Source organism: Cyclospora cayetanensis, unplaced genomic scaffold, assembly GCF_002999335.1.
Source record: "Cyclospora cayetanensis isolate NF1_C8 unplaced genomic scaffold, CcayRef3 CcayRef3_contig_12, whole genome shotgun sequence".
Classification (NCBI taxonomy): Eukaryota; Apicomplexa; class Conoidasida; order Eucoccidiorida; family Eimeriidae; genus Cyclospora; species Cyclospora cayetanensis.
In genome coordinates, this window is record NW_020312059.1 from 18,304 (window position 1) to 30,287 (window position 11,984).

General features: G+C 53.3%; 2 protein-coding genes across 2 annotated transcripts; one reads left to right on the forward strand and one right to left on the reverse strand.

The window, feature by feature from the left end:
- Positions 1-937: 937 nt before the first annotated feature.
- Positions 938-4,180, forward strand: LOC34623438. The gene is made up of 5 exons (XM_026336273.1): positions 938-1,181; positions 1,346-1,657; positions 2,682-2,752; positions 3,750-3,816; positions 3,927-4,180. The coding sequence occupies exons 1-5, from the start codon at positions 938-940 to the stop codon at positions 4,178-4,180; spliced, it is 948 nt and encodes a 315-aa protein (XP_026192058.1).
- Positions 4,181-4,431: 251 nt separating this feature from the next.
- LOC34622791 lies at positions 4,432-10,409 on the reverse strand. Its single transcript, XM_026336274.1, has 8 exons — positions 10,359-10,409; positions 8,985-9,217; positions 8,666-8,797; positions 8,144-8,255; positions 5,713-5,802; positions 5,121-5,483; positions 4,655-4,983; positions 4,432-4,561 (listed from the first exon to the last, which is right to left on the reverse strand). The coding sequence occupies exons 1-8, from the start codon at positions 10,407-10,409 to the stop codon at positions 4,432-4,434; spliced, it is 1,440 nt and encodes a 479-aa protein (XP_026192059.1).
- Between the last annotated feature and the right edge of the window lie 1,575 nt (positions 10,410-11,984).

Sequence of the window (11,984 nt, forward strand, 5' to 3'; positions counted from 1 at the left end):
CCCTCGCGGGACGGACGACCAGGAGGGAAGAAGGCTGCTCGGGCATCAGAGAGGGCACCCGGGCAGAAAGAGGGGGTGATTAGGAGTAAAATGAAGGTAGATTTCGCAAAGAAAGCTGTTTAAGTCAAAATCCCTCGTTCTACTGACTCGAGGCGCCTCCTGCGTTCATCAAGTTCAAGCAGCGTTGTTGCTGCCGCGGCAGCAGCGGCGGATATGAACGCAGCTAGGCTGCTGCTGCAGTGTCTGTCTGTCTGTCTGTCTGCCTCCTGGTGTACTTGCATTCGATGCAGATGCGTGGTATGTTCGCGCTTCCTTTCGGCGTTCTTCTGCACTAGTGTAAGGAAGGATTCTGTGTAAAGCGTTAAACCCGCGCAGACCGCTTATTTCGAAGTGTTTGTACATATAGGGATATACACTCACGGAGCACACACACACACGCACACTATATACGTCTGTCAAGCTTCCACGGCACTCAGCTCCTTCGTTAATCCTTCTGCTCGCGGTCTATCGTCTTTTCTTTCGCGAATTACCTTTAAATTCGCCCATTTCGGAAGCAAAGGCGGTGTTCAGCGTTCCTTTCCCCGCAGAAGATAGTGTGCTTCCCTGCTCCAACGCCATTAGTATCCTATGCACCAGCTTGTTACGACGAGCACCAGGCAGCATGGCACACGGTGGGGAAGCCCAAACTGCCACAAGGGCTTCCACTGGGCAAAATTCCAGCAGCAACAACAGCGTTAGCACCAACACGAACACCAACACGAACGCCAACGGAAACACCCACACCGACAGCTGCAGTGGCGGTGCCAGCTCCAGGCTCTTCAGGGGGAAAGACTTCAACGGCAAGTGCCTCATGGCAGACGCAAAGGAAGCCCTCTATTTTCTTCGTCGCAGAGTTTCCCACCTGATGCACTCCCTAAGCTGCGCCACCCCTGCAAAGATGCTTCGATCCGCCTCCTACCAAGACAGCTGGGAACCCATCAAGTCCGATATCACCCGCCTCGTCACAAGGCCTCTCTTCTGGCTCATGGGAGCTTTTGCTTGCGTAGTTTCCGCGGCTGCCTATCTGCCTGGCATTCTCTGGGTAACCTGTGCGCCTCTGCTGCTGAGAAATTCCGACTTCTTCACATGGGCAGTCGAGGAGAACCCAAAGAAATTCAAAGGACGCATCGTATGGGTGACAGGTGTGCGCGAGACAACGTCAGCCTCCGTCGCATGCCCTGGCGCTTTCAGTTCCCCGCCTTCCTCCCCCTTTTCTAGCGCCTTTCCCCCCTCCCCACCTGACTCCGTTCTGAACTGCCCATCGCGCGCTGTAGCGACACCTCACCCCTCTGCTCTGTGCGCGCAGGCGGCAGCACCGGCATAGGCTTGGCAATCTGCAAGCAGCTCTCTCTTCGCGATTTAAAGGGTTTAATCATAACGGGGAGATCGCTTGCCCGTCTGGAGACGGCTCGAAACGCGATCCTAGCGTTCTCTCACTCCCAGGGGGGACGAATGAAGGAAGAGGATATCCTGCTGCTTCCTCTAGATCTTTCCAAAGGCATCCGAGTACAGGGCAGGGGAGCTGACGACGCTCCCGAGATGCAGGAGGCTTGGGAAGAAACTATTCACAAGGCAGTCCACTGGAGAGGAGGCGTCGACATACTGTTCAATAACGCCGGTACTCACTCCACACAGGAACTAGTCTTGGCTTAATCTTTTGTATTTTGAAATACACATGCGAGGTTGTTTGTGTTTCTTGCCGCCCTTCTAGGCCAGCTCCAACATGCCATATAGCAGTGTGCTGCCTCTCACGCTTGCAAGTGTTTCTTCTGTCTCGAACTAAATCGCTTGCCGCCTCTCACGCTTGCAAGTGTTTCTCCTGTCTCGAACTAAATCGCTTGCCGCCTCTCACGCTTGCAAATGTTTCTTCTGTCTCGAACTAAATCGCTTGCCGCTTCTCACGCTTGCAAGTGTTTCTTCTGTCTCGAACTAAATCGCTTGCCGCTTCTCACGCTTGCAAGTGTTTCTTCTGTCTCGAACTAAATTGCTTGCCGCTTCTCACGCTTGCAAGTGTTTCTTCTGTCTCGAACTAAATCGCTTGCCGCCTCTCACGCTTGCAAATGTTTCTCCTGTCTCGAACTAAATCGCTTGCCGCCTCTCACGCTTGCAAATGTTTCTTCTGTCTCGAACTAAATCGCTTGCCGCTTCTCACGCTTGCAAGTGTTTCTTCTGTCTTGAACTAAATCGCTTGCCGCCTCTCACGCTTGCAAATGTTTCTTCTGTCTTGAACTAAATCGCTTGCCGCCTCTCACGCTTGCAAGTGTTTCTTCTGTCTCGAACTAAATCGCTTGCCGCTTCTCACGCCTGCAAGTGTTTCTTCTGTCTCGAACTAAATTGCTTGCCGCTTCTCACGCTTGCAAGTGTTTCTTCTGTCTCGAACTAAATTGCTTGCCGCTTCTCACGCTTGCAAGTGTTTCTTCTGTCTCGAACTAAATCGCCATAAGAAAAACACACACGTTTCAGAGATCCCTACGCACGCTCCACCTCCCTGTCGTCCCCCCCTACCCCAGCTGCTCTCTGCCTGCAAGTCTGCTGCCTCGCGCAAATGCCTCATTGAATATTCTTTAAGCGTCTCGATTTCCCCATGCACAGTTCTTAGATCTCCATCTCGCTGCCGATACTGCGTGTCTGCATGCCTCCAGGCCGCCTAGCGATCGGATGCTTGCCACCAACGGAGACATTTGCCGAGATCATGGATGCAAATTTCCTCTCTGTTGTAAAGCTGACGAATATGATTCTTCCCCACATGCGAGCCAGAGACCAAGGCCACATTGTTTTCACCAATTCATCCTCGGGTATCATCACCAGATCGCTTGAGGGAGTCTCTCAGCGTGGCGTTTCAAATTGCACAGATGGCACTAAGGAAACAATAGCGCTGCAGCCTCTAGCCATGATCCCCTTCCCCCCCACCAACTTTTCCCCCTTATTTCCCGTGCATGCATGCGTGGAATCAATCTTCTTCACCCCGTTGGGGCATGTGTGGCCGCTCAACGACCTTTGCAATACACTTGAACCTCCGGCTGCTCTGCCACAGACGTCGCTTCCTCTTTTTGCTTCTGTCTCTGCCAGCGTATTTCAACTTTGGTGGATTCAATGCCTACGCGACTAGCAAGGTGGCGCTGCTCTCCTATGCAAACCTTCTTCGGCGTATGCGTCTCCCCGAGCTCTCTTTAACGGCCCCCACACCTCTGCTTCTTAACGCGCTCATTCCTGCGACACCTCCTCCTCCTCGATCTCGCGAGTCGCTACAGGCAAACAGCCTCTCTTCCTGCCTAATCATGCATGTCTTTCCTGCACGCCATCTCCTCTACTGCGCCTTGGTGCGTTCTGTTCATGGGTGTGTGCTCCAGAAGACCTGCGTGGCTGCGGCTCGAAGGGGGTGATCATAACGTCGATACACCCCGGCTATATTTACACCGATATTCACCGCAACATTTCGGATACCCTGGTCGATGCCTCCTGCAGCCGAGATGCGCGCGTAGAGTGGCATCAAAAAGGTAATTCATCCCCTGCACGCCCACATTTTCGGATCTCGCCGTCCTCCAGGTCTTGCAGATAGATATCTCTGTTTGAGGCAGCCGCCGCGGTGTATGTACAGCTCGCTCTTCTCCGTTATTATGCTTTTTTCGTAGATGGGGTAACAATGTAGGCACGTGCATGTGCAGGCATGTATGCTTCTTGCGGCACATGTAGTGAAAGTCATACTTAAGGCCCTGTCGAGCTCCACCCTCTCTGTACCTTCTTTCCTCTCTCTACCATCCCCTTTCTCTCTTTCCTGCATCCTGTTCATGCGTGCTCGCATGCAAATGTTGATGCACCTTTGTCTTTGCTGCACCGCACTTCCGCGAGGCGTTACGGCACGGGTGGGTGTGCTTGTATGCATGCAGGGCTGGACGTTGACGTGGCAGCGTCGCTTATTATTCGTGCCGTATCCAGGAATCTCGAGGAGGCCTGGATGGCTGTACCTACTGGTTTGCTGCAGATGTACATCGGGTTCTATCTTCCGCAGTGTGTGCGCTGGGTTCGTCGCTTTTCCGCCAAAAAAGAATGCGCTTTGAGCAGTGAATACAGAGAGGCTGTCGTCTCCCAGCTGACAGGTTGCACCAGCAGCAGCGACGGTGCGGCGAAGCAAGCCAAGTAACAAACCAACGATGAAGTACAGATTCAGAGCAACGGCGCAAATGGACGACAAGACAGGTGGCGTAGGCCATATTAAGGAAGAAGGAAAAATAGACAGAGAAGGCATCAGTCAGTGCACCGCAGGCAGGGATAGTAGAGCTACACAAAGTGTGTGTTGTCTTCTTTCCTCCAGGCAGTAGCTAGCTGCCTTGTAGGAATGCATCGCTGTGTGCGTGCATCACAGGCGTACGTTCCTGTGCGGTCGTTTAGATGTTAGTCTTTGTGCTTAGTTGATGCTGCAGTCTGAAAGAGCTCTGCATGCATGCATTCTTGTACGTTTCCGCTATGTATCCCTATCGCTTCTTCCTCCCAATGTGAATATAGTTCGACAAACGCTATACAGCTATATACATTGCCTCACAGGACTGAAAAAGACGAGAAGGGGGCCGAGAGACAGTGCCAGGCTTCCCCATTCCTACGCACATTCCCCTAGAGCCTCTCATTCGGGGTTTTATTGGGGGCGACTTTTATGTAGCCAGGGCTTCTGAAAAGAGCCATTAGCATCGGAGACCCCCAGGGGGCCCATTGCTGTTCAAAACGCCTGTTTAACTGCATTGTGTTTACTGAGAAAATCTGGACGGCTCCCAGTGTATCTACACTGCAAAATGGACGTTTTCGCGAGGCTGGCACGGGTGGATGGCAAACGCCCCCAGCGTCTGCCATCCACCCGCGAAATCCGGTAGCAGATGTAGCAGAATGAGGTGCCGCTTCAAATGAACCAGCGACACTACTAGTCTTAGAGCACCTGACCGTAACAACCCACGGCTATAACACGTCCCTGCACGGCGCAATACAAGAACAATCTCCACGCGAAGCGCCCTTGACTGCTGGTGTACGCATGTTCATGTATATTTCCATGTGTATGTGTGCGTAGTTCATGTGTCGGGGCACATTTTCTCTACCTGCGTCATGAGCACTAGACTCTGCGGCTGCCGCCGAGGATTTCCGAATATATAGGGTCCCTCCCTCTCCACAGAACCGCATGAAAATCGCGGGAAGTAATATGTAGCACTCCATAACAATGTTAATCCGTGCAGCGAAGCGTGCAGGCAGGGGGTGTTGTCAGCTCGTCCCCTGCCTCCTTTGTAGCCACTAGCCCCCGTCAGATAGTGTCTTTTCTGCTGTTTGCACCTGTTGCATCGATTTGCGTGAAACGTCAGTAGCGTCACATTGGTAGCTGCCAACAAGCTAGGCAGAGTGTTGGTAACTTGCGGGGGAGCTTGGGGGTTGGTGGGAGGTTCTGTTTGAACTTGGTGTGCTGTTCTCTGGCGCCTTGACAATAAAGGCCGTAATCACCCAGAGAAATTCCAGCGGAATCTCCCGTAGCAGTGCTAATCGGGCCTTGCGTAGCTTAACTTTGGAGTTCAGACGGGGGATTGGTGCCTTCGACGCACTATGAAAATAACGATGGCAACAGCCGTGAAATAGGACGGACAACGCGAAATCCTATTCCAAGTTTCATTGCGTAACGAAGCGCTCATAATCTACTCGTACGCGAGCAGGCGCAGGGATGGAATATTCACTGATAGAAGACCACGAGGCTGGGTGGGCTACTGCGCGCAATCCAACACTTGAGCAGAGGCCCTGTGAGCAGAAAGGGGGATATTTCTACATTTGCCAATGATACCATGATCGTGACCAGAAGGCTCTACCAGCTTTGAAGAGGCGTCTCGTGTGTCTGCAGAGCCTTCTTTAGAAGCTGGAAAGGCGGTTCTAGCGCGCGCTGTCGGGATCTTCGAGAGTACATTTTTTGACGAAGCCTGTATTTTTTAGAAGCGTTTGTCAAGTGTTTTCTTTTTGGCTGCTTTCTGTCATCGCTCTCTGCCCCGCGGACCCCAACACCTCAAGCACCTCGGCAGGGGGGAAAGCCTTTAAACTTGAAAATAAGGTGCCAGAAGCGGCGTAAAGCTCGAAGCAACCTGCACAACCCTCCTAGCGTCATTAGCTGCAGCGTTAACGTGTGCCCCTTTCAGAAAAGTTCGTCGCATCCCCTTGACCGTAGCGCTGTAGTACAAGTTGCATTGTGCATTTGAGCGTAATTTTGCGTTCATCTTCTTGTTTTATCACTGCGCGTCATGCGCCCTGCATCCGGAGAAAAGTTTTCAAAATGCGAGAGTGCTCCCCGAACGCCTTCTCAGTGGCATTCCTCGTGCCCAGACATGTGGCAGAGATGAAATCGCTTTTACAGTGCAAGGCGCGTGCTTGGATTGTGAGCTCCGCCTATTCGGGCAGCTGCAAGGCCAGCAGGCAGGCTGTAAATCTAAGTTTACGGTGCGCCTCCCACACAAATTGAAATATTTCGCAGCCTGCACGCAGGTTGATGGAATCTTGGTTCTTCGGTTATTCCGTGGTCCCATGCGCTAGAGGCGATAAAGAGGGCTAAAAACGAAGGAGGTCACATTCGGTGGCTTCATTCTACCGACGTACTATCCCCCCTAATCGTGTGCAGGCTGCCTGCCTTCTGGGGAACATCGTGTAGGGGGCACCTGCCTGGCTACCGCGTTGAACTCCCACACACACAGGTTCCTTCATAGTCACACGCACAAATCTTTTCCTCTGCACCGGAGGTATAAAATAACACGCAGCTCAGAAGAGAAGCGGGGGGGGGCCTAGTCGGGTACAGCGGGCAACATCAACACTGCATATGCACAGTTTACATTTGTTTCGCGCGAATGCCCTTGCATGCAACTTGAGCTGGGAGACGCACACCACACTTTTGCCAACACCTACTTTTAATGCATTAGGCGAGCGTTTGTTCGATTCAGTGCCACGACTTAATTGGTGGTAAGCTCATAGAGCACACTCTACTACACAGAAACGGGTAGCACAAACACTCACCAGTTGCCAAGGCGGCGTTTGAGGGTGCAAGCCAACAGTCGAGGACGACTCATCCTCTTTGAAGAGCCAAGGCACACGATGTTCTAATCAGAAGAACAGAAGCCAACACCCCCTCCCCTAACGAATCTTTGCTTCTGCTACGTGACTGTCCGTGTTGCTTCTTTTGTAGACTCTTTGACAAAAATCGGCGGGAAGGAGCGGCTGCCCCCAAGACCTCTCGCATGCAAAGCGAACGTGATTATCCCTACACCATAATAAGTTTCTCATCCGGAAGCGACCAGCAAAGCATTATTGATCCATATAAACTATATTTCGCTCCGCGTAGGTGGCCCTTGTCTCAGCCTTATTGAGTGCAACTATCCAGCCAGCCTTTGCCTCCACGAACACTCGAGCCTACAGTGCGTATGCCAGCAGCAAATGCAGCGTCAGACCTGGACTGCGTTTTCGCAGGAGACTCCCCCCGAAAGGCAAGCAAGGAGGAAAACTTTTCGTTGCCTTTTTCGCAGCTAAGTTCTGGCCGGTAGTAACGCCAAACCCAGACTTTGAAAGGATATCCTTTCTCGAGGGGCACAATGAGGCCCCTGGTATGTATTTTCAGGATTGCGTAAAAGCAGAGAGAAGCCTTCCTTGCCTCCGCCTGTAGCCTCTCACAAGTGCTCCTCCCGCATTTTTTCTTAAAATGCGTCAAAGGCTGGATGAGGCTGGCGAATCTCTACAGGACGCACACGCTGCCTAACCCTTTAGAGTCAGGCTTCCCCCTACGTGGCGTGGTTTATGATGAAGCTGGGAATCAATGACAAGTCCCCTGTCGCGACAGCGGCAGAGCATACCGTCTGCAGGAGAGCACACGCAGCCGAAGAAAGGGCAGCAGTCACGATAATACGGGAAGAAGGATTTCGTAGCAAGCTGCATATGCAGGCACACAGATTGGATCACGCCAACAAAGCATGCAGGAAGAAAGCAGAAGAGGCTCAGAAGCCGCGCGAAATAATCAAACGACCGCAGTTTCATGAACTTCCAGCCCTAGACGAACACCTCTTAATTCCGAAAGGTTCACTCTTGAACTTGTTTTGTCTCAATGTCTAACCAGTGGGCAGGGAGCATCTTCTAGGAGGAAGCGGCGCCCTTCTGCGCCAATGAAGCTGGCGGCAACATCCTCCGCCTCAAGAGCCGCCTGTCGCGACACGCGACAGCGTTCTCTGCGAGAATGTACAGACAGACCAACAGGCGAGCTGCGCACACGGAGGCGCTCTTAGCTAGCTGGACGGCGCGCCGTCGGAAGCCGGCGCTAGCTAGCTAGCTGTGCAGCCTGCCGAGTTCTCCGCTAAGGAAGCTAGCAGAAAGGCAGCAGCAGCGGCGTCTCTCTGGGGAGTACTGCCTCTTCGACAGCAACGGGAGGAGACCGCTGGAGAGCCGGCTAGTTTCTCCGCATGTAGCTAGCTAGCTGCCCGAGGTACGCGCTCGATCTGGCGATTCGCCTTTTTGCTCGGGATGCGCGAAAGCTTGCGCGAAATGGCTTGGCGCATCGAGAGAAGTGCCTACCCTTTCCACAGCCCCCTCGACGGTGCTAGTAGCTCTACCTTTTAAGGAGCTTTTTGCAGCGGCTCACATTTCTCTTTCCACGTCCTCTATGATTGCCTGCAGTCCACGAGCTTCTGGCCTGTCTCTTTTGTTGGCTACCAGCAAAAGGGGAGTCTTTGCGGAGTAGATCGTGGGGTTGCAAAACAGCTCAAAGAGGAATCTGCAGATGCATTCGCTCATATGACGCTTCAGTCTTCACACGCAGCAAGCCCTTGGCACGTTGAGAGAGAGAGCTTGCGCTTCGCTTTCTACCGCTGCAGAGATCTACCCCTGGATGCGTGCAGCGTCTGCCTCCTCCTGCCTGTCCCTCCCCCCGAAGGCTAGAGCAGCAGCTTTTCTCCACTGACTCAGCTGCTTGTTTGAGGGAAGGCTTGTCTGCGGCATCTACGATGAAGACTATGAGCGAAGAGGCCGCTGCGTTCGCGATCGCTTGGCGCCTCAGTCTTTGGCTCCCAGGAGAGTCAACAATCCGAACGACGATCTCGTCTTGCGAAGAGGCCAAGGGAGCCTCACCTTCGTCCTTCGGCGCTGCAGCAGCCGCAGAAGCCACGCTTCTGAGCGTCAAGTCGCAACGGTTTTCCTGCGCATTCGCATTGCAACCCATGCGCATACAACATGCACTCCCACAGAGCTGGAAACACAAAGGCTGAGCCAGCTCTTGCCGTGGGAAGGCAGAAACTGCGTCGGCCGCATGGCTTCCACTGCGCCTGTCGATCGAGCCACTCGCTGACACCGTGTGCATGCCCTTTTCTCACGCCGAAAACCCTCGCTACGTCTGGCACGGGCTTGCCAGCTGACCGCTAGTGAGGGAACAGTAGACTCCGTTTTTCCATTCCGAAGCGCGAGGAGACAGCACGTTTTGCCAGCACCACTGGGCCCCAAGATGGCTACCTGCATGCACGGCCGCGAGGCAAGTCTTAAGGCAGACCCCACGCGCACTCCCTGCAAGACTGAAAGTCGCAACAAGGCATGCAGCCAAGCGAACAGAGGGTTTCATGTGCAGAGGGGGAATCCTAGACATGCGCGTGTGCGCGCATGTCTCAAAATCTATCCAGCTATTGGCTTAACACATTCGTTGCGTCTGGTGATCTAGCTGTCCACACATATACGTATAGATATATATATGAATGCATACATCAAGATGCACATAGCTGTGCTCAGCATATGTACGTACACAGCACAAGGCTACACAGAACCAGAACAAGAAGCGACGAGTGCCCTAGATATCCCCGCAAAATCGAATCCTAGAAGACTGCGTATATATGCACATACAGAATTCTCTGTAAAAGGACCAGTATACACCTCTGGACGGGAGGATACGGGAGGTTGCGAGAAGCGAAAGACATGGGCTTCTATGTACCAATATGAGAATGCATGGACTCGGAGGTATAGCCGAAATAGACAGCACATTGCAAGGCCCCTCAGAGATAAATATTCCACAGAAATCACACATGCTTTCGCGCGTTCTCTACCCCAAGGGCACCCGGCTCTGCTATTCAAGTCGATGGCGCGGTGTAGTTACTTCTCAGGCCTGCGGCAGCAAGAGCCGCGTATGCCGCAACGAGGAGCAAGACACACGCCACGAAAGGGACGGGCACTCCAAGAATGATGCTTGCTCGGTCCTGAAGAGTGCACAACACGATAAACAGCAAAATCCCCGATCGCATTGCACACACTGCGCAACTGCCAATGGACCTGCGTCGGTGAAGGTTTCGCCTCACCTGCACGGCAGCTGCAGGATCTGCGAGGAGGCGCTCCCAAAGAAAGCTCATTTTGTCTCTTCAGTCGAAGAGATGCGGGAAGAGCTGCCGAGCAGGGGTTCGCTGCTGCTGTTAGGCGATGATGGCGTATCACCAACAACCAGCAGGTGCAGCTTGCGTCTTCTGCTGCAGCGATGGCCCCTCCAAGCGCTCCAGCGCTGCTCTTTCCAAGACAAAAACCTCCTCAACCTGCAGAGCTTTCGCGCTCTTTGTCAATAGACACAGTAGTCCATGCGCTTCTGCTCGAGTCGGCTGCGGTGTATGTACACCCGAGCCCGCCGTTTAGCGTATTCGCGTGAAACACTTAGATGCTTGGATACATGTATTTGAAACCGATTTCTAATGGAAGCTCTTTTTTTAGTAAGACTCGCGCGGACTTATGAAGAGTTTCCTTGCCGCCTCACCTTGATGACCGCCTCCGCATGCAGCCAGCCAGGGTTTCTGTCGGTGTGTGCGTACGCGGGCTGCTTCAACCCATGTTTGAGAGCGGACGGGCACTCCTTTATTCTTCATTTGCATTGCTGAGCAGCCTCTCTCGGATGTAAGTGCCCGAAGAATCAGGAAGGTTGGAGGCTGGTGGGGGGCATGCGGGGCTAAAGAGTTTAAACGCTGCCGGCACAGCGAGTTGAGCGTATGTCCTTCGGCAAGGGCGATCTCGGACGCGAACTAAGCGCATGCAGGCTCTTTCGGGGGAAGCCTCCAGGGTCTGCCACTGCGCTGATAGTTAGCTGTCATTGATGAGCTCGGATCCTCCTAAGCGTCCCTAAAAAGCGTTTCGAAGCCCTCTAGGCAGTGTTACCTGCGCCGAATATGCAAAGGCTCTCCTGCAGTATGGAGCTCCAGGTCTGAGCGCCCCATTCTCCTGTTCCCACATTTTCGCCAAAGCCGATACACCTCCCGCCTCGCCCCTGCGTTCAGGAAGGCTGGAGGTGGCATGGAGCAGCCAGACGCTTCGCACAGCGAGAGGCACGCGGCGAGTTTACTTGGGTGCTCCTCCGTGCGTGAGAAAAAGGTTCCCTGAACCCCCGCTCTGCCGGCTTTCGCTTCCCCCCCTCCCGTAAGGAGGCGGCCTTCTTGGAGCTGTCAACTTTCACGACGTTTACCGGGCATGAAGCCCTCGTGAAAAAAAAATATATGCCTTGTGCCTCCCGAAGGATTCACTCTTTCCTCTTGATAACCCTGAGACCTCCAATTTGAGGGCAAGAAGACTCCCCTGGCCGAACCCTGCCTACACGAGCATAGAGAAACTACGCAAACCCAGAAAAAGTGAATTCCTTTACGGGGAAGCTCGAATCGCTTGGCGACAAGCAGCTCCGGAGGTAGAGCACCCATAGTACACACGTAACGCCAAATATTGCATGGTATACGCCAGAGCACCCGTTTTTCTCTGGGTTGAAAATTCGCTGGCTACTGTCGAAGGGCGCCTTGCCCCTGCAAAGCGTCCCCCTGTATTGCTTATTTCCCACGATCTTATTGGCACTGGCTAAAACGCTACAAAACTCTCGAGCCTACAACTCTGAAAAGGGTTGCTGTAGCCTCCCGCGAGTGGCGCAATCCCGTTGCCCGCACACCGGCCTGCCTATTTGA